The following is a 23,339-nucleotide window of genomic DNA, read 5'->3' as shown; positions in this document are numbered from 1 at the left end:
GATTTTCTGTAACTTTAAGTTTTTAAACCATGCTTTGAGGACTTCAGTAACTCGCTAGAGGTTATGGGTCTATTACAGAAGTGGGTGGGTGAGGTTCTGTGGTCTGTCATGTGCAGGAGGTCAGACTAGATGATCATGATGGTCCCTTCTGACCTTAAAGTCTGTCTCTGAGTCTACATTTCTGGAGAACGAAGCTTCTTTATTTATGCACAGAGCAGCATAGGCAGGAGCCATTTGACACTCTGCACACTGCAATGTCAATTTGCCTCCACCTCATCCTGGAAGAATTACATCTAATGGTGAGAGGGTCCATCCAAAATTTGGTCTGCTGATACCAATTAGTTCCATTTGCAATGGTAGTTTTGTGATGTGGACACTTTTCTAAAAGCAACTGGAGTGAAATCAAGTACCAAATTCTATACAGGCCAGCAAACTACTATCTAAAAGGAAAGACTTTTTCACTTACTTCCAAACTAGGCTAAATTTGAGCCAATGACCCATAAAGGGGGAAGCTCTGTAATGCTAACGATACCCTGAACTATTCAGTCATAAGAACATAAGAATGGCCATACTGGGTCAGGCCAATGGCTCATCTATCCTGTCTTTTGACAGTGGCTGACGCCATATGCTTCAGAGGAAAAGAATAGAACAGGGCAATTACTGAGTGATTCATCCCCTGTTGTCCAGTCCCAGCATCTGGCTTAGGGACATCCAGAGCATAGCATCCCTGACCATCTTGGCTAATAGCGACTGATGGACCTATCCTCCATGAACTTATCTAATTCTTTTCTGAACCCAGTTATAGTTGTGGCCTTCGTAACGTCCCCTGCCAATGATTTCCACAGGTTGACTGTGCATTGTGTGAAGAAATACTTCCTTTTGTTTGTTTTAAACTTGCTGCCTATTAATTTATTCAGGTGACTCCTGGTTCTTGTGTTATGTGAAGGAGTAAAGAATACTTCCGTATTCACTTTTGTTACACCAAAATGTTGTACCAATAAAATAAAAACCAGCAGGATCTTATTAGAGGGGAAAGGCAAAATGCCACATTTATTGTAAATATAATAAAGAAATATAAAACTCACACTGTCCTATCGTTACTTATTCCTTGCTTAACTATATATATATATATATATATATATATATTCATTCATTCATTCATTCATTCATTCATACCAGTTCTGCATAGGGGTTTATAGTTACCAGCCTAGAGGTTGCTCGTGACAGGGTACTGGCCAGGTAACCTGTACACGAGAGTGGAGCCGAGTCCGTGTCAGATGCGCATCCGATGCTCCTGAAGGGTAGTGGCAGAACTGGAGACTCAAAGTTCTCAGTCCTTAGTATCCATTTTTATAGGAATTTCTTCCTATGCCAGTCCATGGAATTTGCTTTGTCATATTGTTAGTCATGACTGCTCCAGGACGGCTGTCAGGTGCTCATCAGCTTTCTTCATCCTTTGAATTGGTCGGGTGGATCCCAGTCTGCCCTCCGGTGGGGTTCTCTGGTTGTCTCCACCTGGCGTCTTCTTCGGCCAATCGATGTTAAATTCCTAGGCTGGCACTTCCCTGATTATTCAAAACCCACCATTCATTCACATACATTCCTTACTTTAATAAAAAAACGTATTTCTCATTTCACCGAGTATTGTTATTTTATTTGAGACTCCCTGTCTTTTAACATTCCTTCGGTATTGCCTTTCTTCTATTATACAAAGGTGTTATTTATTTGAGACTCCCAGTTTTTTAACATTCCTGATCCAAACTATAGAGGGTGGGGGGTCTCTATGTGACATTTCTATGAGTGCCGCTCCAATTCGCGGTTCTTCATGGGTGTTACAAACAAGCATGTCAATCTCCATCACAAAGTATCCGTTTGCAAAGTGGAGCCAATTGAACATAAAGTGAAGTTAGTTAACAAGCATGTCAATCTCCATCACAAAGTATCTGTTTGCAAAGTAGAGCCAATTGAACATAAAGTGAAGTTAGTTAACAATCATGTCAATCTCCATCACAAAGTATCTGTTTGCAAAGTAGAGCCAATTGAACATAACCATTTGAGAAAGTAACGTTAATTGATTGGTTTACATTTATAAGCGTCAATCTCAATTACAATCAATGAAAAGCGCCAATACAGAGAAAGCAGAGTCAATTAAGCCGTTTAGTTTTACAAGCGTCAATCTTAATAACAAGTGAGAAAGTATCAATTCAGAGTCAAATTGAGCGGTTTAGTTTTACAAGCGTCCTCATAACAAGTGAGAGAAAGTATCAATTTAGAGTCAATATGAGCGGTTTGGTGTTACAAGCGTCCATCTTAATAACAAGTGAGAAAGTATCAATTTAGAGAAAGCAAAGCCAATTGAGCGGTTTGCAAGGTACGGTTTGCAAGCTTTAATACAGAATTGTAAATCAATATTGCAGATTTACAATTATGTCAAATAGAAGAATTATAAATGCAGATTTAATAAATATTATGAATCAATATTGCAGGTTTACAATTTCTTATGAACAGAATCACAAATATTGGAATATGCCTACATAATCCCCCTTTTGACACTAAGATATACAGATAATCGTCAGTGTCACCTATTATGTAGCCTGTTCAAGAGGAGGTACTGTGAGGCTATTTGACTCTGCGATTCTAATCGAGTGTACATTCTTTTTATCCAAAAACCCATACCACACATTCCGATTATGCAGATACAATTTAATAATAAAACTATTATCAAGGGATGTAGCATTACTGATAGGATACCAGTGGTGGTTGGGGACCATCCAGAGAATATATCATACCAGTGATAAGTTGTTATTTGTTTTTCTGCTGTGGCAATTCTTAACATGTCCCCATTGGTATGTATAATATGAATAGTTCGATTTCCCACCTGATCATTTGTTTGTTCTAGAAAATGTGTCACTTCTTTACTTCTTATTAGACTATCAGTAAGGTCGTGCCATTGAATTCCAAGGTCAATGGAGAATTCAGCCAACTCTGCATTTAATGTTAGCTGAGACTTTTTTGGCTGTGGTAAATAGTATGTGTGGCTTTTAGTGAATATAGCACTTACATTGCACTTACATTCATCTACTGGAGGACTGCTAACACTCCCGTCTTCCCAGAATACTTCCTCCCAAGAATTAATACACACACATTGTCCATTATACAATACTTTGGTCTCATTGTCCAATTCGTCCCATATACATGATCCTAGTGATGTATCTTTACTACAAGGTTCTGGAGCCACAGGCAAGGTGAGGCACACCCACTGTTGAGGAGTCCATTCGGTACAACCTCTAGTGTCCAATAGCTTCCCTCCCTCCCCAGCCCATTGGCTCGAGGTTTGGGGTAGCCAGAAGGATCCCATGTGTAATATGGGAAGTGGGCTAACTTTCCATACCTTTGCCTCCAGGGACCGTTGGTGTGCAATTTTGACAACAATTTCCCCTATTAACAAGTCTGGTTTTACGCTACTGGAAACGTACTGCATCCAGTCATATTGATAAGTGTCAAATAAAGATCTCTTTCTTTGTTTTACCAAATGCATCAAAACCTTAATATTTCCCGATATGACCCAGAACATTTCATGTTCCAGCGTGGCTAGGGCAAGTATCTGCATTTCAGTGCATCCCATGGCTATGGCCGTGTGGTTTCCTATATCTAAACTTTTCTTGTGCATAAGCCATGTAGTAGTATTGAGCCATTGCCAGAGATTCCACTGCGCCTTTAAGTTGCCCAGACCAATTTGGACCAAGTCTACATTGGCATGTACTTGTTTTTGTATCAGGTTGTCCTGTAGTTGAGCCAGGGAGTTTAACTTGTTTTTAATAGTTTCCAAATCTACTGAGTTGGCAAGTCCTGCTCCTGCTCCGAACCCGCCTAGCATGGTATCCATAATGTCTCTTTTAGTTCTGGGGTGAGGGGTATCTGGAGGGGACAGCTTATGTGTCTTTAGCCAGGCTATTAGTATGGGGAGAGAAAAAGGCATACACTTGGGCTCTACTTTTGATACATTTAGTCGTGTCCAATCCATGTCAATTCTTACTTTAACCAGCAGGGGGCTCACCAAGGCTTTTACCGGGGTAGTCTGAGTTTTAAATAACGCTGGTTTTGCCATTTGTACCGGGGTGTTTCTTATAAACACATACTCTTTTTCCCAAGTCCATTCACACCCATCTGGGAATGTCATTGCATGTGTGTGACTTGGGCAGTAGACTACAATTACGGTTATAAGGTCCCCGGATTTTATAAAGCCCTCCCATATATAAGGGAGCGAGGGGTAGTCTGAAAGTATGGTGGTATCTCCCACATATCCTGCCGTCCGTACCCCCACCATCCAATGTTTTTTCCTTCCTGCGGCGACTGAGATATTTACTTGTAGCCCCAGTTCCCCTTCTCCAATATATACATGTGTTTCCCCTAAAGTTGTTAATGTGAGATTAGTTTTTAGATCAACCCATCTTAAGTGAATGTCTGTCTCTTGTGGTGGAAGCCATGGTGTGTTGTTGGCTTGTGCATGTATTAGTAAGGCAGTGAGAATTGATTTACCTTGTCCCATGTATCCCGGAGCATGGATATCATTGTTATTGATGGTCATGAAAGCGCCTGAGTGTCGTGTGCTCACCACTGTAAGTAGGGTTAACGCTTTGATCCAGAACGGGGGCTGCCGCCTCTGTGGCAGCTCTGATTTCCATCTCGTTGGAGGCATTGTTTTGCCCTTCTGATAAGGATCAGAGCTGGCGGTTTTAAGCAGCAGTCTTTGGTGCCTGCAGGAATGAAAATAAACGTACCACGTCTGCAGGTCCTGGTTCACAACTGTTATCAGGGTGTTGTGTCTGAAAATACAATTACAGTGTGAGAGGATTAAGTCATGAGAACAGCTTGAGTTGTGAAACCTGAACCCATTTTAATTTCCCATTCTTGTCTATGCGATAAATGAGAGGGCTGAGGCGATCAACTATGGAGTAGGGTCCAGTCCACTTCGACTCTAATGTGTGATCCCTTTTGCCCAGCCTTAAGTACATTACCTGATCCCCTGGCTCCCATAACAGTGAGTCCCCAGGTTTTTTGTTTTCCATTCTTGTATTCATGAGCTCAATGGCTTGGCTCACCCTATGCTGTAAGGTGGCTTTATCTTCCTGCAGCTGCTTTAGCCACTGCCAGTGCTCATGAGCTCCGAGCGGATTGTTTATCTCCGTATCTGATGTTTGCTCAGGGTTAATGACCAGCCTCATTGCCTGCCCGAAGAGGATTTGGTAAGGCTGTATTTTAGTTCTCAGCCTGTTGCTGCTGCGGATAGCTGCCAGTATTAGTGGAAGCTTCTCAGGCCAGTCTTTACCGGTGCGGTCCACAACTTTCCTGAGAGCTTCTTTAATAGTGCGGTTCATTCGTTCCACTTGTCCCGAGGACTGGGGTCTGTATGGAACATGAAGTTTGTGTGACACCCCCAAAGCTTTAAGCATTAGGGTAAATATGTTTCCCACAAATGATCCTCCGTTGTCTGAATCAATAATCTCGGGAGTCCCATATCTGCAAACTACTTCAGAGAATAGTTTCTTAGCCGCGGTACGAGCGCTATTGTCCCTAGTAGGGAAAGCTTCCACCCATCCTGAGAACGAATCTATGATTACTAGCAAGTACCGGAATCCTTCTTTACTTCGTGGTAATTTGTCAATGAAATCTATTTGGATCCTATGCCAGGGACCCAGCCTTCTTTGATGTAGCAGTTGAGGCTGGTATGGGGGTCGGGCTTTATCTCTGGCGCACTGAACACAGTTCCTGACCCATGTTTCTACATCATCTCTCATCCCCCTCCATTCTGCCACTTGCTTCAACCTTCCCAACGTCCCCTCCACTCCTTCGTGCATGAATTGGTGAGCTATATTCACCAGTTCCTGCCTTTCAATTCTTCCTGGGACGTGGACTGATCCTAATACCTTCTGTTCCTGCCTTCGGGTTACTGCTGCTATCCCTTCATAGTCTCTGGCTATAGCATCGGCACGGTTATTCCAGATGGTTTCAGCTGCTGAGCCTTTCCCATGTGCCTTTACATGTTTGATTTTTAACTGATCGGGATGAGAGGTAACCCAGGCATAAATCCATTTCCATTCCTCTATGTACGCTATTTCTTTACCATCCGCGGCTTTCCAGCCATTCTTTTGCCAATCAAACATCCAATATTGCACTCCATTCACGCAATAGTTGCTGTCAGCATAGATGTATACAGTTTTGGGGCATTTGTCTGCTGCATACTGTTTTAAAACTTGATATATTGCATGGAGTTCGGCATGTTGTGCCGAGCCGTGATCTAAATATCCTGTTAACACCTCTTCTTCTAAATTTATGGCTGCATATCTGATTCTCTTTTTGCCATGGATCACCATGGAACTGCCATCGGTGAACCAAATGTGTCTTTCCCGACCCACTGTATCTAGTTCTTCAAGGGGGGGCGCTTGGGCTTGCATGATTCTCTGTTCTAGTGTAACTAGCGGACATTCATGCTTAGTCCCCCTTTCGATAAGAGCATGAGTCAGCATGTCAGGTTTAGCCACTGTGTCAGCCCGGACTCCTCTGTTTACCAGGGTTAGGGTCCATTGCGCCATCCTGGTATTAGATACCCTGCCTCCTATCAACTTTCCAGACAGGATGTATTTCAGAGGTGTATGTGTGCTCTGTATTGTAATTGGGGCACTGCCCGTAAGCAGCTCAAAGGATTGAACAGCCCATACTGCTGTCAGGCACTCCCGTTCGCAAGTGTCAAAATTTAATTCCGCTCCCTGCAATTTCTTAGATTCGTATGCTACGGGTACCAATTTCTGGTTCTCACTTTGTTGTAAGAGGGTGGCTGCCATGGCCACTTCATTAGCTGCTAACCGGATGACAAATGGTTTTGATTCATCCGGGAAGCGCAAAGCAGGGGCGGTTAGGGCTTTTTGTTTTAAGGTGTTTAAAGCCGTATCCTGGTCTGGACCCCATTCCCAATGTGTCTTTTTCTTAAGTAATTTCCATAAAGGAAGGGTGATCTCTGCATATTTATAGATATGGGGCCGTAAAAAGTTGAATCCCCCTAGCAAAACCCTTAAGGAGTGTACATCGGTAGGAGCTGGCATTTCAATTAATGCCCTCACCTTCCTTTGATCTACCTGCCTTCCCTCTTGACCAATGATAATCCCTAGGTAACTGACCTGGGTTTGCACCAATTGTGCTTTTTCCAGGCTTACCTTGAATCCGGTGTCCTGGATCAGTGTGAGGACATCCTCTGTAAGCCTTTGTACCTGCGTCTCGAGCTCCCCGAAAACCAAAATATCATCCACATAGGAAAAAACGAGTAGTCGATCTGCTGGACTTAATTGATCCAGCATATCTACCACATGTCTGTGGGCAATAGCTGGAGAGTCTTGGAATCCTTGGGGTAAGCGTTGAAATGTGTATTGCTGATCCCTTATGGTGAAGGCAAACCGGTCCTGTGAATCAGGGTGTAAGGGTATTGCAAAGAAACAGTTAGCCAGATCTATAACTGAAAAGTACCTGGAGGTGGCTTGTACTTTTTGGATAACTTGTGTCATATCTGCCACAATGGGAGCCATGGGTATGCTTCCTTTGTTGATCCTTCTGTAGTCAATAGTTAGTCGCCAGGACTGTCCGTCTGCCTTTATGACTGGCCACACAGGGGAGTTAAAGGGAGAGTTAGTTTTCCTAATAACCCCCTGTTCTTCCAGGTCCTTGATGATCTGGATCAATTGTGCTTCAGCTTCTTTGGGGTACCTGTATTGTTTCTGGGGCGGTATTAGTTCCCCTATAATTTTGACACAAGCATTGATTTTACCACAATCTGTTTTCTTCTGGGTCCAGACCACGGGAAACTTTGCACGCCACTCCTCTTTCTGTTGGGCAGTGAGGGCTGCAATTGATCGGTCTCCTCTTTTGGAAACCATGTTGTTTTGGCTCTCTTTTGATAAAAAAGGGGGGAGAGCTTCCAGCCTCCACAGGGCACTCCGGGGTAAATCGATTAGGATATTGTTTTTAAACATCCAGTCCGTTCCTAGAATTACATCGTTAGTCATGTATTTTGTTTGAATTAAGTTCCCAGTTGTGCTATAGCATTGCACTGAGGACGGGAAACCTTGTACTGTGAAAGGGACTTGTGTCCATTCTTGTCCCATACTGGGTTTCCCCTGAAATGACTGCAGGATTACCTCCTGCCCCTTCCTGCCATTGTGGGGGGTTGCCTTAATTAAGGAGACTGAGGCTCCGGTATCAATTAGGGCTAGGGTAGGAGCTTGGTCTCCCTGCTGAATGTATATGTGGGGTCTTCCTCCTGGATCCCATGTTAACTTTCCTATGAATCTCCACTGCTGTGCTCCTATACCAGGTGGGGATTCTACACTCAGCGGGCTTCCCTAGAAGTATTCTTGATCCTCTGCAGGGGGAGGAGGCAAATCCATCGGAGGAGCGCTTGGGGTGGTTACCCCAGATACCCTCCTCTGCTGGCTTTGCAGTCTTAGGATTTCCCTCATGATATCAGCCATAGGAGCCTTGTCCCATTTTTCCCGATCCCCTCCCAGCTGCATTAACAATCTCCACATCATTCGACGCATATCTGGATCGAGCTTATCGGGGCATCCCTGAGATGGTCTATTCTCCTCAGTTATTCGAGCTCTGTGTGTTTCTGGATATAACCTCCCTCCTGCATGATAATTTCCCCGTCCTCGAGACCTCCCTCTCCAGGAACCTCCACGGGGTGCTAAAATTCCCTTTTCCCCACTTTCATTTGAATAGGTGACTGTTGGCTCCATGGCAGCTACATATGCCACTCTTTCTTTTTTTATGTTAGGTTTTGGTCCTGCATGTGTGGTAATTTGCTGCACCATCCCCCTTAATTCTTCTAAAGTAGCAGGATGGCCATCCTGCCAAACAGCCAGTTTCCCTGAATAATATGGTAGTAGTGACGCGGCACAATCTCTCAGGGAGGAGATGGGGAATGGTAAGGTATATAAATTGGCAATGCCAGCCACGGTTACTAGACCGGCCATCACCTGCATTAATGCCCATCGAGTAAGATAGTTTTCTGGGTCTTTGAACTGAGCCAATTGAACATAAAGTGAAGTTAGTTAACAATCATGTCAATCTCCATCACAAAGTATCTGTTTGCAAAGTAGAGCCAATTGAACATAACCATTTGAGAAAGTAACGTTAATTGATTGGTTTACATTTATAAGCGTCAATCTCAATTACAATCAATGAAAAGCGCCAATACAGAGAAAGCAGAGTCAATTAAGCCGTTTAGTTTTACAAGCGTCAATCTTAATAACAAGTGAGAAAGTATCAATTCAGAGTCAAATTGAGCGGTTTAGTTTTACAAGCGTCCTCATAACAAGTGAGAGAAAGTATCAATTTAGAGTCAATATGAGCGGTTTGGTGTTACAAGCGTCCATCTTAATAACAAGTGAGAAAGTATCAATTTAGAGAAAGCAAAGCCAATTGAGCGGTTTGCAAGGTACGGTTTGCAAGCTTTAATACAGAATTGTAAATCAATATTGTAGATTTACAATTATGTCAAATAGAAGAATTATAAATGCAGATTTAATAAATATTATGAATCAATATTGCAGGTTTACAATTTCTTATGAACAGAATCACAAATATTGGAATATGCCTACACTTTCTCCACATCATTCATTCTTTTATATACCCCTATTATATACCCCCTTAGTTGTCTTTTTTCCCAAGATGAACAGTGCTGTCTTTTTAATCTCTCATCATATGGAAGCTGTTCCATATTCCTAATCATTTTTGTTGCCCTTCTCTGTACTTTTTCAGATTCTATCTTTTTTGAGATGGAATGACCAGAACTGCAAGCAGTATACAGGTTGTGGGTGTACTATGGATTTATATAGTGGCATTATGATATTTACTGTCTTCTTATCTATCCCTTTCCTAATGGTTCCTAACATTCTGTTCGCTTTTTTGCCTGCTGGTGCACATTGAGTGAATGTTTTCAGGGAACTATCCATAATGATTCCAAGTTTTCTTTTTGAGTGGTAATAGCTAATTTAGACCCCATCATTTTGTATGTATAGTTAGGATTATGTTTTCCAATGTGCATTACTTTGCATTTATCAACATTGAATTTCATCTGCCATTTTGTTGCCCAGTCTCCCAGTTTTGGAAGATCCCTTTGTAACTAGAAAAGGAGTACTAGTGGTAAATTGGTTAGTCTCTAAGGTGCCACAAGTACTCCTTTTCTTTTTGCGAATACAGACTAACACGGCTGCTACTCTGAAACCCTTTGTAACTGTTCACAATCAGATTTAGATTTAACTATCTTGAGTAATTTTGTATCATCTGCAAACTTTGCCCCCTCTAGGAATGAAAGCAAAGCTGCTAAAGTTACAAACACAGCAGCAAGTGCATAGCAGCTATGGAAGGAAAGTTTTAGAAAGCAACTAAATAGAAAAAAAAATCACATTTAGAAAAGCAATGACATCAATAATCCAACAGAAAGAAACTGACATAATATAATATGTGAGTAAAGATGCTTGGGAATTTTTGAATAAAACATTTTTTCATCAGAAAATGGTGATTCACTGAAACTGAATTTTTTTGTGTGAAAGGGTTCATTTTGACTAACTTTCCTGATCAAAAATTTTGAGAAAAAAGTTTCAAAATTGTTGAAACAAAATATGTTGACATTTCCCAAATGAAAAATCCCAATTTGCCAGGTCAAAACAATTTTTAGTTTTAAAATTTAAATTAATTATACTACCAAAAAATGGCCAATATCGAAACTAACTGTCCTGAAATTATCAAAACAACATGTTTACATTGACCCAAAATGATTTTTTTTTCAAATTTTTGATTTGCAAAAAATGTTGCATTCCATATTCATCCAAATTCAGGATGAAAATTTGTGTGTATGTATATATTTATATATATATATATATATATAAAATTTTCACTGGGTAGGAAAACCATTTGCCTCACTCTAACTGTGAGCTCCCTGGGGCAGACACTGTCTTTCTTACATGTTTGTATTCTTTGCAGCACACTGGGGCACTACTGAAAAACAAATAAATTATAATGAAAAACATAATGAAATCATTGGCTTTTCAAGTATTGAAAGTCCTGGTATTCAGTTGCAAGACTCAGAACATCCCAGAGATGCACCTTTACTGAATTATTATCTTTGAGATGGGTTTTTTCTTCCATATTTCAAAAGGATGGGATTTTAATTAGAGATTAACCAAACCCAGAATATTTATTTGCACTGGAAAAAGCATGGGAAATAGTCATGCTAACAATAGCAAGGGAACAGGCAGCAAGTTACATGTGTGTTTGCAGTGGGATATGGCAGCAAAAAAAGATGAATGCAATCCAGGGTTTCGGACTGCAGACATCATATCTTGCGCACGGACTGTTAGAGTTAGTTGAAACATAAAAAAGTATTTTCACAAAATATAGATAAGAACATTGAAGTTGTTTTCAGGTCAAAAACCTCAAAACAGACCCTTTATGGTGAATTTTTACAATTTTTTCTGATTTAATTTTTTTTAATTGGAAAGTTAATGAAATGGCTACCCAAATTTGGTTTTCAGTAAACTAAACATACTCCTTAATGGAGATTCATTGTGGCTAAGGTGGATGCGGGCTGAACATTGCATAAATCTCAAATTTTGTTTGTGCTGCGGATGGAAAGTGCCTGTAATCTTGATGACTAGAAAAATGGTGTCGAGGTCAGAATTCACTCTGGCCGGTGGTGCATATATGGTGGAGCAGCAGAGCACTGGAGGTGACTAATAGGGGATGGAAACTGAGGCTTTGTCTACACTACATACTTATTTCGATAAAACCACGTCGCTTAGGGATGTGAAAAATCCACACCCCTGAGAGACATAATTATACTGCCCTTAACCCCCCTTGTGTAGACAATGCTATGTTAGTGGAAGAACATCTCCCACCAACATAACTTCTCCCCCTCTCATGGAGGAGGAGTTATTCAGCTCCTCTTGGCTTAGAGCATCGTCCCCTGACACGCTGCAGCAGCGCAGGTGCATGGGTGCAGCTGCAGCCATGTACATTTGTAGTGTAGACCTGCCCTGAAACGGAAGAGGGTTTGAGCTGTTGGGAAAGGTGAAGGTCAGGTGGCTTCAAAACTGTCTTTATTGAATGCTATTACAGTGGTGCTGCATCTGAGAATGTGCAAAATAAAGCTGCAGGTGCACTGCAAACAGAGTGTAAAATATCCCTCCCTCATCTCCAGACACTTGTCCAACCAGCCAGTTAGCAGGAAATCAAAGGGGTTGTGACCCAGAAACCATCTACTAGGTAAATGGAGGAAGCAGGACCATGACATCTGTCTGATAATAGCTCCGTTTCCACAACAGTTTCATTCCCAGGCTGATGCTACACATTTTGGTCTAGTTTTCGAGATATTATCATACGTGGCTATCAAGATCAAAATGACTATAAAGGAAGAAAATTAAGAGATTGAGAAGTAGCAGATAATGTTCAACGTGTGGAAATGTGACTGACATTGCATGGAATATAAACACGCATTTTTTCTTATGGAGGAGAGCTTACTTGCCGTCTCCTACCACATCCTTTATATGCAGGACTCAGGTCCACTCTTTGGTTCTCATTTGGATTAAGTATTTCAGTCCAGCTCCACCTCCACTCATTCTGCCTTTCTCAGTTCAATTTCCAGTTAGTTTGGGGGAAATTAAATACATTTTTCCCCCTTACAAAAAGTATGACATCTTAATGTATATACACCCACCCACCACCAGAGGGCATTATACACCTCATTAAATAGCAAACATTTGTGGCGGTTAGAAATAAATTCACAGGAGATACTAGTATTGGAACTGCAAGTTGGGTCCCCCAGTTTTTGGTTTTGTTTTTCGTTTGTGTGTGAGCAAGCAGCCAGCTGGGAAGCTAGAGAAGAAGTTGTGCTGGTTTTAGGGTTTTGCATAAGAATTTGACTCATAATTTGTCCTTTTTTAAGGACAGGTTATACAGGTGAACCGGATTTCTCATGCACTACATGTCAGTCTGGAGTTAGAATTGCTCTCTCATCCCTACATGGAGGAATCTCTTTCTTTCTCTGCTATGACATGACAGGGCAGGGATAAAATTACACTGTATTGTACACATTAATTAAGAAACACAGCTCTAGGCTTTACAATTCTTCTCTGTTATTCAAGAAAGTGACACCACTATTTGACCAAATTCCAACCTGTGTCAATAAGAGTGAAGGCTCATTTCTGGATTCGGATCACATTCAGATTCAGAATCTTAATATTCAGAGGATACTCAAATCCCTGTCGATTATCCAGCTATAAATATCAGCCTGAAACTGCAACCCTTCCACATAGGACCCTACCCAGGGCCCACCGGATCCTGGACCCCAAAATGGCTCCCCTCTATTTACAGCCATATTCCTGAGAGAAGCCCGACGGTATTTACTTCCCCCTCAGATACAGCATAGTCAGAAAGCAGCCAAGATGATGTCCTCAAGGAAAACTTCTGTTCATTGTGCAACAGCAGTCAAAAAAGCAAACAAAAAGTTACAATCTATAAAGACTGGGTTAGGAAATAGGACTGAAAATATCATAATGCCACGATGTAAATCCATGGCACACCTTCAGCTGGGATACTGGGTGCAGTTCTGGTCACCCCATCTCAAAAAGGATATAGCAGAAATGGGGGGGTGTCCGGAGACCAACAACTAGGATGTTGTGAGATGTTGCCCCTTTGGTCCAAGCAATTAGACACTATGCAGGGCCTTGCAGAGTTTGTTCCCGTTAAGGATGAGAAATCAGGGATACGAGCCAGTTGTGTTCTTTGGTGCAATATTGTTAGTAGACAAAGTCTTGTTTCCTTGACCACTGTAGAAACAAGCACAACAGGCCGTTTCCTTGCTCAGAAATCCCCAGAAGCTCTACCTCTGCTGCCTTTTAGGGTCATAGTCACCACTCTTCTGAAGGCTTTCTGTCTCTCACCCACACCGGCTGCAAAATCCATACCCTAGCAGCCCCTAGTCTACAGCTTCACACCTCACCCAGTTTAGCTCTGAGCTGCCCTGTGTTTTAGGCAGTTACTCCATTGTTTGCAGCTGCTGATTTCTTTATGGAGGGGCTTAGCTGTTCGTTCAGCTGAGTCTGAAAGAGTGCTTGGCACACCCATTCACTTTCAGGAGGGCTGTGATTGTCTTTTGATGGCAGCCATTAGCACCTTTTAGCATAACAGGAGGCCTGGAGAAGAAATAAATAAACGGAAAGTCTTCTGTATGCAAAGCAATCAGAAAGACTGTCAGTATTGTGATTCATAGATTCATAGACATTTAGGTCAGAAGGGACCATTATGATCATCTAGTCTGACCTCCTGCACAACGCAGGCCACAGAATTTCACCCACCACTCCTGCAAAAAACCTCTCACCTATGTCTGAGCTATTGAAGTCCTCAAATTGTGGTTTAAAGACTTCAAGGAGCAGCAAATCCTCCAGCAAGTGACCCGTGCCCCATGCTACAGAGGAAGGCGAAAAATCTCCAGGGCCTCTTCCAATCTGCCCTGGAGGCAAATTCCTTCCCGACCCCAAATATGGTGATCAGCTAAACCCTGAGCATATGGGCAAGATTCACCAGCCAGATACTACAGAAAATTCTTTCCTGGGTAACTCAGATCCCACCCCATCTAATATCCCATCACAGGCCATTGGGCCTATTTACCATGAATATTTAATTACCAAAACCATGTTATCCCATCATACCATCTCCTCCATAAACTTATCGAGTTTAATCTTAAAGCCATGGTATCAAACGCCTTACTGAAATCTAGGTAAATTAGATCCACTGCGTTTCCTTTGTCTAAAAAATCTGTTACTTTCTCAAAGAAGGAGATCAGGTTAGTTTGGCACGATCTACCTTTTGTAAAACCATGTTGTATTTTGTCCCATTTACCATTGACTTCAATGTCCTTAACTACATTCTCCTTCAAAATTTTTTCCAAGACCTTGCATACTACAGATGTCAAACTAATAGGCCTATAGTTACCCGGATCACTTTTTTTCCCTTTCTTAAAAATAGGAACTATGTTAGCAATTCTCCGATCTTACGGTACAACCCCTGAGTTTACAGATTCATTAAAAATTTTTGCTAATGGGCTTGCAATTTCATGTGCCAATTCCTTTAATATTCTTGGATGAAGATTATCTGGGCCCCCTGATTTAGTCCCATTAAGATGTTCGAGTTTCGCTTCTATCTCAGATATGGTAATGTCTACCTCCATATCCTCATTCCCATTTGTCATGCTACCATTATCGCTAAGATCCTCTTTAGTCTTATTAAAGACTGAAGCAAAGTATTTGTTTAGATATTGGGCCATGCCTAGATTATCCTTGACCTCCACTCCATCCTCAGTGTTTAGCGGTCCCACTTCTTTCTTTGTTTTCTTCTTATTTATATGGCTATAGAACCTTTTACTATTGATTTTAATTCTCTTTGCAAGGTCCAACTCTACTTGACTTTTAGCCTGTCTCACTTTATCCCTACATGTTTTGACCTCAATAAGGTAGCTTTCCTTGCTGATCCCCCCCTTCTTCCACTCCCTGTATGCTTTCTGCTTTTTCTTAATCACCTCTCTGAGATGCTTGCTCATCCAGCTTGGTCTACAACTCCTGCCTATGAATGGCTGGTACAGAGCAGGTGGACAGGGTTCTCATTCCTTGTTTCTCATAATACAAAACCATGGGGTCATTTAATGAAGTCAAAGGGCAACAAGTTTTAAACTGATAAAAGGAAAGACATTTTTACATACCACACCATTAGCATGCCATGAGATATCTTTGAGGCTGAGAGCTTCCAAAAAGATTAGGCATTTGTACAGAGAACAAAAATGGCCACAGTTGCACACACTAGGATATTTAAAAGGACATAAAGCCTCATGATTTGGGCCATAAATTGATGGGGATTAGGAAGAAGTTTCCCTTTTAGCATCAATTGTCTATTACGGGCTTTTCTGTGCCTTCCTCTGACACATCTGGAACTGTCCACTATCAGAGAGAGGATAACTGATGGACAGCGGTCTGATCCTGTGTTCTCGTTTCTAATATAAAACCCTTTAAGAATTAAATCTTGAAAATTCTGCAAGGATTTTTATTCTGTTTGTTATAGTGAAGCTTGTAATCTCTAAAGCTCACTGACAAGAGATGCCTTCTTCCTCTTGGGTCCTGACTACTCTCCCTCAATAGCTCTTGCCAGGCCCCTTCCTATATGGGTGTCTAATGTCTGAGGAGAGGCAAATCAAAGAAACTGCAAGACTGTTATAGGAAGGAGTGTGTGAGAAGAACCTGTGGCAGGGGACACCTGCCAGTGGCCCAGGAGTCACTATGAGAAGACTGGATTTTTGTTGGTAAAACTTTTGCCATTCAGGGGTGTGAAAAACACACACACACACACCAAACAACAAACGTTTTAGGATGAAAAGCGCCGGTGTGATCAGTGCATTGTCGGCAGGAGAGCTCTCTTCTGCTGACAAAGAGCAGCTAGACTATATGCCTTTTAGCAGCATGGCTGTAGCGGCACAGCGGTGTCACTACAAGGAGTGTAGTGTAGACACAGCCTAAGTCAGAGGGACATTATATTTAACAGACTTCACTGTTGATATGCACAGTTTCTACCATGAATTGCATCTCAACAAACAGTAAATATTTCTCCAAGATCTAACTGCCTAGTTATCAGTAAGTTTAAAGAACCTGGTAAGACAATTTGTAATTGTCTGGCGATTCCCAGTTATGTTACACATTACTCTTCAGAAGCTGTTGCTAACCCATTTGCAGATCTACACTGCTTCTTCCTTGACTCCCTTTGCTTGGCTCTGCCTTTTGTCCTACCTTAATGCCTCACACGTACTCACCCCCCACCATACACACAAATTTCAACATAATGCTGTCCTATCAAGTTCATTGGGGAATATTTGGAGGTACTTTTTTTCAGTAAGGACTTGCAGGACTTGACCCGAGTTGGCAGAGCCACCAGATACCACCACTCAGCAGCGGCTGTCACCCCCCACAACCTGCAACCCAGAGTGGGACATCCCATCCCATCCCATCCCATCCCAGAGACATGATTGGCAGCTGCCTCACAGGCTCCTGATTGGCCCCTTGACCCCACATAAGCGCACAGGGCACACCAGGAAGTGTCCAGGCAACAATATGGATTACCAGTGACTGAGCTTCCATGACAAACACTACTCCAGATCTCCCAGCATTGGCTTTCACTCTGACTTGGATTTTGACCCTCGCTCTGAATGGAGAAACTTTGACACAATTCTGACCTCTGGTACTGACCTCAGTCTGGAAATCAGACCTCAAGCTGCTCGAGCCCTGCCTCAGGATCCCAACAATTTCTTTCTACAAAATCCCAACCTTGTCCCTCAGCCTAGCTCAGGAATTCTGTTTGCCTACTGCTAGTGCAGTTTTGATGAATTCTGCCCTGGACATAATCAAATCAATTATAGCATTCTCATGAGGAAGTGGAAATATGATATCAAATTAAATAGGTAATTTTTTCTGCAGGAAGGGAAAATATAGACGACTGTTAAAGTTGTTTAACTTAGGAACACTGAAGAGAGGTTGTTTACCTGTATATTCTTCTTCTCCTTTCACTAACAGAATCTATTTTATTTACTAATAGACATGAAACAATAATGCCAGTGGCTTGGATATGAATAGTACCTGCAGGTAGTTGGATTAGATATTTAACCCAGGTGATTTTTTGCTCACAAGTACATGGCTGATCTGACTGTCCATTTGGCTATGGAATAGAATTTTCCAATAGGTCACGTTGGCTCACACAAAATCTTTGGCTTCCAAGAATAGCTCTGTAGAGACATACTCCTCCAATCATTGAGTCCTTGTCCCTGTACAGCAGAAGCTTTCACTCCTGGAACGATGCTCAGCCCCTTAGCAGAGATGTATGGGATTAAGGTTCTGGAAGATAACTTGTGGATTGACTGTGGTGAACGTCATACAGGGGACAAGCCAAGCACAGCTCACTTTGTCAGCTGGGCTTCTGAGCTGCTTTCCTGGAAGCATCAGTACAACCTTAATAACATATTTTAACCTGAAATGGTTCCTGGATCTGGACAGGTTAGCCTGTAAGAAAGTTCAGAACCTTCTCAGAACTTTTTTGCTGACTGTGTTTAGCATTGAAGTTAACCTTTACAAGGTACAATATAACTCCTTTCCTGCAAGCCTGTACCTTCACTATCTGGCCAGCAGGTGTCAGTGGTAGGCCCACAGAAAAAGAAAAGTTGAGGTCAATATTATGCCTGCCTGTGTCCGCAGAAAATCTGTAAAGAAAAGCACAGATGTATTGCTCTCTTTCCCCTCGTCGACCCAAATTGCAGTGAGTTGTGCTGGTGCTGAGAAAATTCACAGGGAAACAACATTTTCCTAAATAGCTTTGAATAGACACAGGTTTCCTACTGTACTATGTAGAGGAACATACATAGCAGCAAAGGACGTGGGACTGGAAGAGACCTCCTGAGTCATCACAGCCAGTCCCCTGCTATCACAGGCTCTGCCTTCAGATAACCCCATTCATAAATGTATCACCTGAGTTAGCCTTTATCCCACTCGTGCATAATATGGAACTGAAAACTGGTAAGTGTAAATTTAAGTGATTGTCAGATCATGTTCCTCCATTAACAAAGCTGTAATTGAGGAAATATCACTGCGCATAAGTCCCCAGTCATGACTTTCCCCCTTTGCAGACTGCTACATGACACCCTACTTGTACACTCATTTTTTTTATCACTGTTAAGATTATTAAAACAATCCCTAATTTCCCCTTCACCTCACCCAGGACTGAAAGCTATTTAAAGGAACCGATTAACTCATTTAAGTTCTAGTCTTCAATTATTAGTATAGTTAATTTTGATACCATAGTGCCTGAACATTTTCAGTTACCACAATCCATTGTCTCGGTAGGGGGGAAAGCTATCACTCAAGTAAAAATGCCACATCTCATTCAGCGTCAAATAAAAAGTGATCATTTGAGCCCTGTATCTCCTCATTGTTTCACAGCCCACTGGATTGTCACACAATGCTGAACCACTTGCATCTATCTCTGCATGTACACATCAATCATCCACTGGTTCCAGGAAAGCAAGTTATAAAAATCGGCAGGCAACCCCAAACAATCCTGGGTGAATCATTTCAGACCTTCCTTTGTGCAGAGAGAAACACAAGGGGACAATGGACAGATATCAAATTCTAAAGGGCAGCATCTTTACAGATCACCAGAATTCATTAGCTGTCACCTGCCCTGGGCTGGAGACCCATCAACACCTGAATTTCTCCCACAGACATGGCTCTCTCGCCTTCCTTTGTATTCCTATGGAATGATGTCAGACTGAAGTGCTTTCTTTCACAGCAGTGAAACACACACACACACACACACACACACACAGAGCCTATCCCAGACTGAAAAGTAAGATAGATGGTTACCAAACGATGATAGAGAGGGGAAATGTGCATTTGAATAAGTGATTTTTTTTTCTTTATTAAACCTTTATTAGATTAAATTGTGATCTGAGCAGGAATGGGACCCAGAGATTCTTAAATAAAGGCCATGATACTTAATAGTGAAATGGAGAGCTAAAACAAAACTGGAACATCAGACCCAACCCCCTTCAATTTTCACAAGGAGGGTGTCAGAGTCCATGAATTCAAACCTGCCCCATGAGAGTGATTCTGAGTTAGATCTTACACTGGAAGGGGACAATTTTCCACTCTCAGTCAAAATCTCATGGGAAGAGCTTCTCTCAAGAGATTTTGGACCAAGATGGAGGAAATCACACAAGATTGGTGAGATTTCCATCATTCAGTTAATCTAAGCAAGATTTCTGCTGTTTCTGGCTGCTATTCTTTGAGAACAAATTGTGAGATTTCCATGCCATCTAGGCCGTGCTTGGCCTAAGACCAAAACTCTAGTCCTAAGCCTAATTTCGATGCACAAATGAGTCCTGCCTCTGGTCATGTCTAGTTAAAGACATCCTGCATAGTGGAGGCACAAGTTACATACCAATTTATCCCAAGTTAATGCAGTGGCATCACTACCACAGCCATAATGAAGCAGCGTGACTAATATGACCAGAGTGCAGCAGCATGCCTAGTATGACAAGGCATTAAGTGTGGCTACTCCATACCTATTACAAGGAGATTGGGGCAGTTTCTGTATGTATAGTAATATCTTGTTGCCATGCTGCATTTCATGGCACATAGCTCCTTTGTAAATTCCTGTGTTGATGCACTTCAGTCAAGTCAGGCAGTTTGAGAGATTTACAGGAAGGCTAATTCAGTTCCTGCTGGGGGGCTGAGGATGTATGTGCTTATATCTATCTATCCATCCTTTGAGTGTATCGCCTGCTCTGTGAATCTAGGCACAAGACTGGAACAGAGCTGAATATTGCAGAATGGTGTAGGCAAACATTCCTCTTCTGAATGGTTCATTGATTCAACCATGTCTGCATCCCTTGTTATTTACCATTCACTATAAATGGGTTTGTTTTTCACATAAATGTTTGGGAAATGGCTGTTCTTTGTACGAACACTTGTATTCATGTGCGACCAAAGGTATTTATGTCAAAGCAAGAAAATGTGTTGTTCCTCATTCCTTGCTTGCTTTTTAATTGTCATAGTTATCTTGTTAAAAAAAAAAGGGTTGCCATCATCCAATCAAAGAGAGGAAATAAAGCCTCAGATTACCAGTCCCACACCATGAACGGAGAAGAGCGGAAGCGAACAGTGCACTAACAACACTATAGTCTGAAATTTGTTTGCAAGAAACTGTTTTGTTCTATCTTTTCTCTTTATACAACACTAAGGACATAAGAAAATCACAAGGACACATCTGGGTGCCAATTAACCACATTTACTATACTAGCTACATATACACACACTGCTGCTCTCTCAAGTTCTTGTGACTTCTGCAGCGGACCACAGGGAGACCTATCAGAGGGCTCCTAACTATTTAAAGGGATACTACCCAATTCCTATACACTACATATTTGCCAAATAATTCTGAACAATGAATAGATGGGCTTGTTCAAAATCCTCGCCCAAAGATTCCTGCCATCTTGGAATATAACTGCATTTAGAAGAGATAATTTGACTGAATTTTAATGGCTGCAATATCCTTCCTGGTTCTTTTTTAACTGCTCTATCACACCCAGTGCAGCCCCTTCCCACAGCCACTAAACAATCTCAGCCTTTCCCCCTGGGAGGTACAGCTTATTCTAAATCGGTGTTATAGGGAAGAGACAAGATGGCTCTAATGCTTAATCTGTTTCAGATATTAAATGACAACCCGACAGATGGGCAACTGCTTTTCTCTGGAGGAGTCAGCTGCCTGGATAGGAAAATTAATGAATACAAAAGGGCATTAAACTCCTCTTTTTCAATCTTGACCAAATATCTCTGCGAATCTTCACGCCATTAGGTAACATAACAGTGCTCCCCAGTGATACTTGCTTTAGTTTAAACTCAACTAGCTCCCCTCTAACACGGCTCTATACAGAGGTTTCTCACTGACCCTAGGTAACTTGTTTCTCCATATGAAATGTAAAAAGAAAAGGAGTACTTGTGGCACCTTAGAGACTAACCAATTTATTTGAGCATGAGCTTTCGTGAGCTACAGCTCACTTCATCGGATGCATACTGTGGAAACTGCAGAAGACATTATATACACAGAGACCATGAAACAATACCCCCTCCCACCCCACTCTCCTGCTGGTAATAGCTTATCTAAAGTGATCATCAAGTTGGGCCATTTCCAGCACAAATCCAGGTTTTCTCACCCTCCGCCCCCCCCCCCCACATAAACTCACTCTCCTGCTGGTAATAGCCCATCCAAAGTGACCACTCTCTTCACAATGTGTATGATAATCAAGGTGGGCCATTTCCTGCACAAATTCAGGTTCTCTCACCCCCTCATCCCCCTCTAAAAACCACACACACAAACTCACTCTCCTGCTGGTAATAGCCTATCCAAAGTGACCACTCTCCTTACAACGTGCATGAAAATCAAGGTGGGCCATTTCCAGCACAAATCCAAGTTTAACCAGAACGTCCCCCCACCCCCCGACGTACTGGTTAAACTTGGATTTATGCTGGAAATGGCCCACCTTGATTGTCATGCACATTGTGGGGAGAGTGGTCAGTTTGGATGAGCTATTGCCAGCAGGAGAGTGAGTTTGTGTGTGTATGGGGGGGGGGTGAGAAAACCTGGATTTGTGCTGGAAATGGCCCATCTTGATTATCATGCACATTGTAGGGATAGTGGTCACTTTGGATAAGCTATTTCCAGCAGGAGACTGAGTTTGTGTGTGTGTGTTTTTTGAGAAAAGGGGGGGGGGGAGAAAACCTGTATTTGTGCTGGAAATGGCCCACCTTGATTATCATGCACACTGTAGGGAGAGTGGTCACTTTGGATAAGCTATTACCAGCAGGAGAGTGAGTTTGTGTGTGTGTGTGTGTGTTTTGAGAAAAGGGGGGGGGTGAGAAAACCTGTATTTGTGCTGGAAATGGCCCACCTTGATTTTCATGCAGGTTGTAAGGAGAGTGGTCACATTGGATAGGCTATTACCAGCAGGAGAGTGAGTTTGTGTGTGTGGTTTTTAGAAGGGGGTGAGGGGGTGAGAGAACCTGAATTTGTGCAGGAAATGGCCCACCTTGATTATCATACACATTGTGAAGAGAGTGGTCACTTTGGATGGGCTATTACCAGCAGGAGAGCGAGTTTGTGTGTGTGGGGGGGGGGAGCGGAGGGTGAGAAAACCTGGATTTGTGCTGGAAATGGCCCAACTTGATGATCACTTTAGATAAGCTATTACCAGCAGGAGAGTGGGGTGGGAGGAGGTATTGTTTCATGGTCTCTGTGTATATAATGTCTTCTGCAGTTTCCACAGTATGCATCCGATGAAGTGAGCTGTAGCTCACGAAAGCTCATGCTCAAATAAATTGGTTAGTCTCTAAGGTGCCACAAGTACTCCTTTTCTTTTTGCGAATACAGACTAACACGGCTGTTACTCTGAAACCTGTCATATGAAATGTGTTACTGAGGTGTGCCACATCTCTGAAATCTTATGTTAGGAATCTCTGTTGAAAGGACTCAACATATAAAAACTGTAGGAAATGGCATATTGGATAAGACAAATGGTGCTCCTATCACAGTACCCTGTCTCTGACAGTGGTCAATACCAGATGCTTCAGAAGAAAGTGTAAAATCCCTATGACAGAGCATTATGAAATAATCTACTCATCTAGGAAATTTCTTCCTAACCTGAG

General features: G+C 42.1%; 1 protein-coding gene across 1 annotated transcript; it reads right to left on the bottom strand.

Moving 5' to 3' along the window:
* Nucleotides 1-4,345: 4,345 nt before the first annotated feature.
* LOC141985250 (uncharacterized) lies at nucleotides 4,346-6,641 on the bottom strand. Its single transcript, XM_074949195.1, has 2 exons — nucleotides 5,019-6,641; nucleotides 4,346-4,826 (listed from the first exon to the last, which is right to left on the bottom strand). The coding sequence occupies exons 1-2, from the start codon at nucleotides 6,591-6,593 to the stop codon at nucleotides 4,737-4,739; spliced, it is 1,665 nt and encodes a 554-aa protein (XP_074805296.1). The 5' UTR covers nucleotides 6,594-6,641; the 3' UTR covers nucleotides 4,346-4,736.
* Nucleotides 6,642-23,339: the final 16,698 nt, after the last annotated feature.

The sequence above is a fragment of the Natator depressus genome, chromosome 1 (genome assembly GCF_965152275.1).
Source record: "Natator depressus isolate rNatDep1 chromosome 1, rNatDep2.hap1, whole genome shotgun sequence".
Classification (NCBI taxonomy): Eukaryota; Metazoa; Chordata; order Testudines; family Cheloniidae; genus Natator; species Natator depressus.
This window is presented reverse-complemented; position numbering and strand designations above follow the sequence as displayed.

What these genes read in the sequence shown, in the direction of transcription:
- LOC141985250 (XM_074949195.1), bottom strand. Translation starts at nt 6,593, where the DNA reads ATGGCGCAATGGACCCTAACCCTGGTAAACAGAGGAGTCCGGGCTGAC. An exon ending in TATGGGAGCCAGGGGATCAG is followed by an intron (nt 4,827 to 5,018) that starts GTAATGTACTTA and finishes TTGTATTTTCAG; the next exon opens with ACACAACACCCTGATAACAG.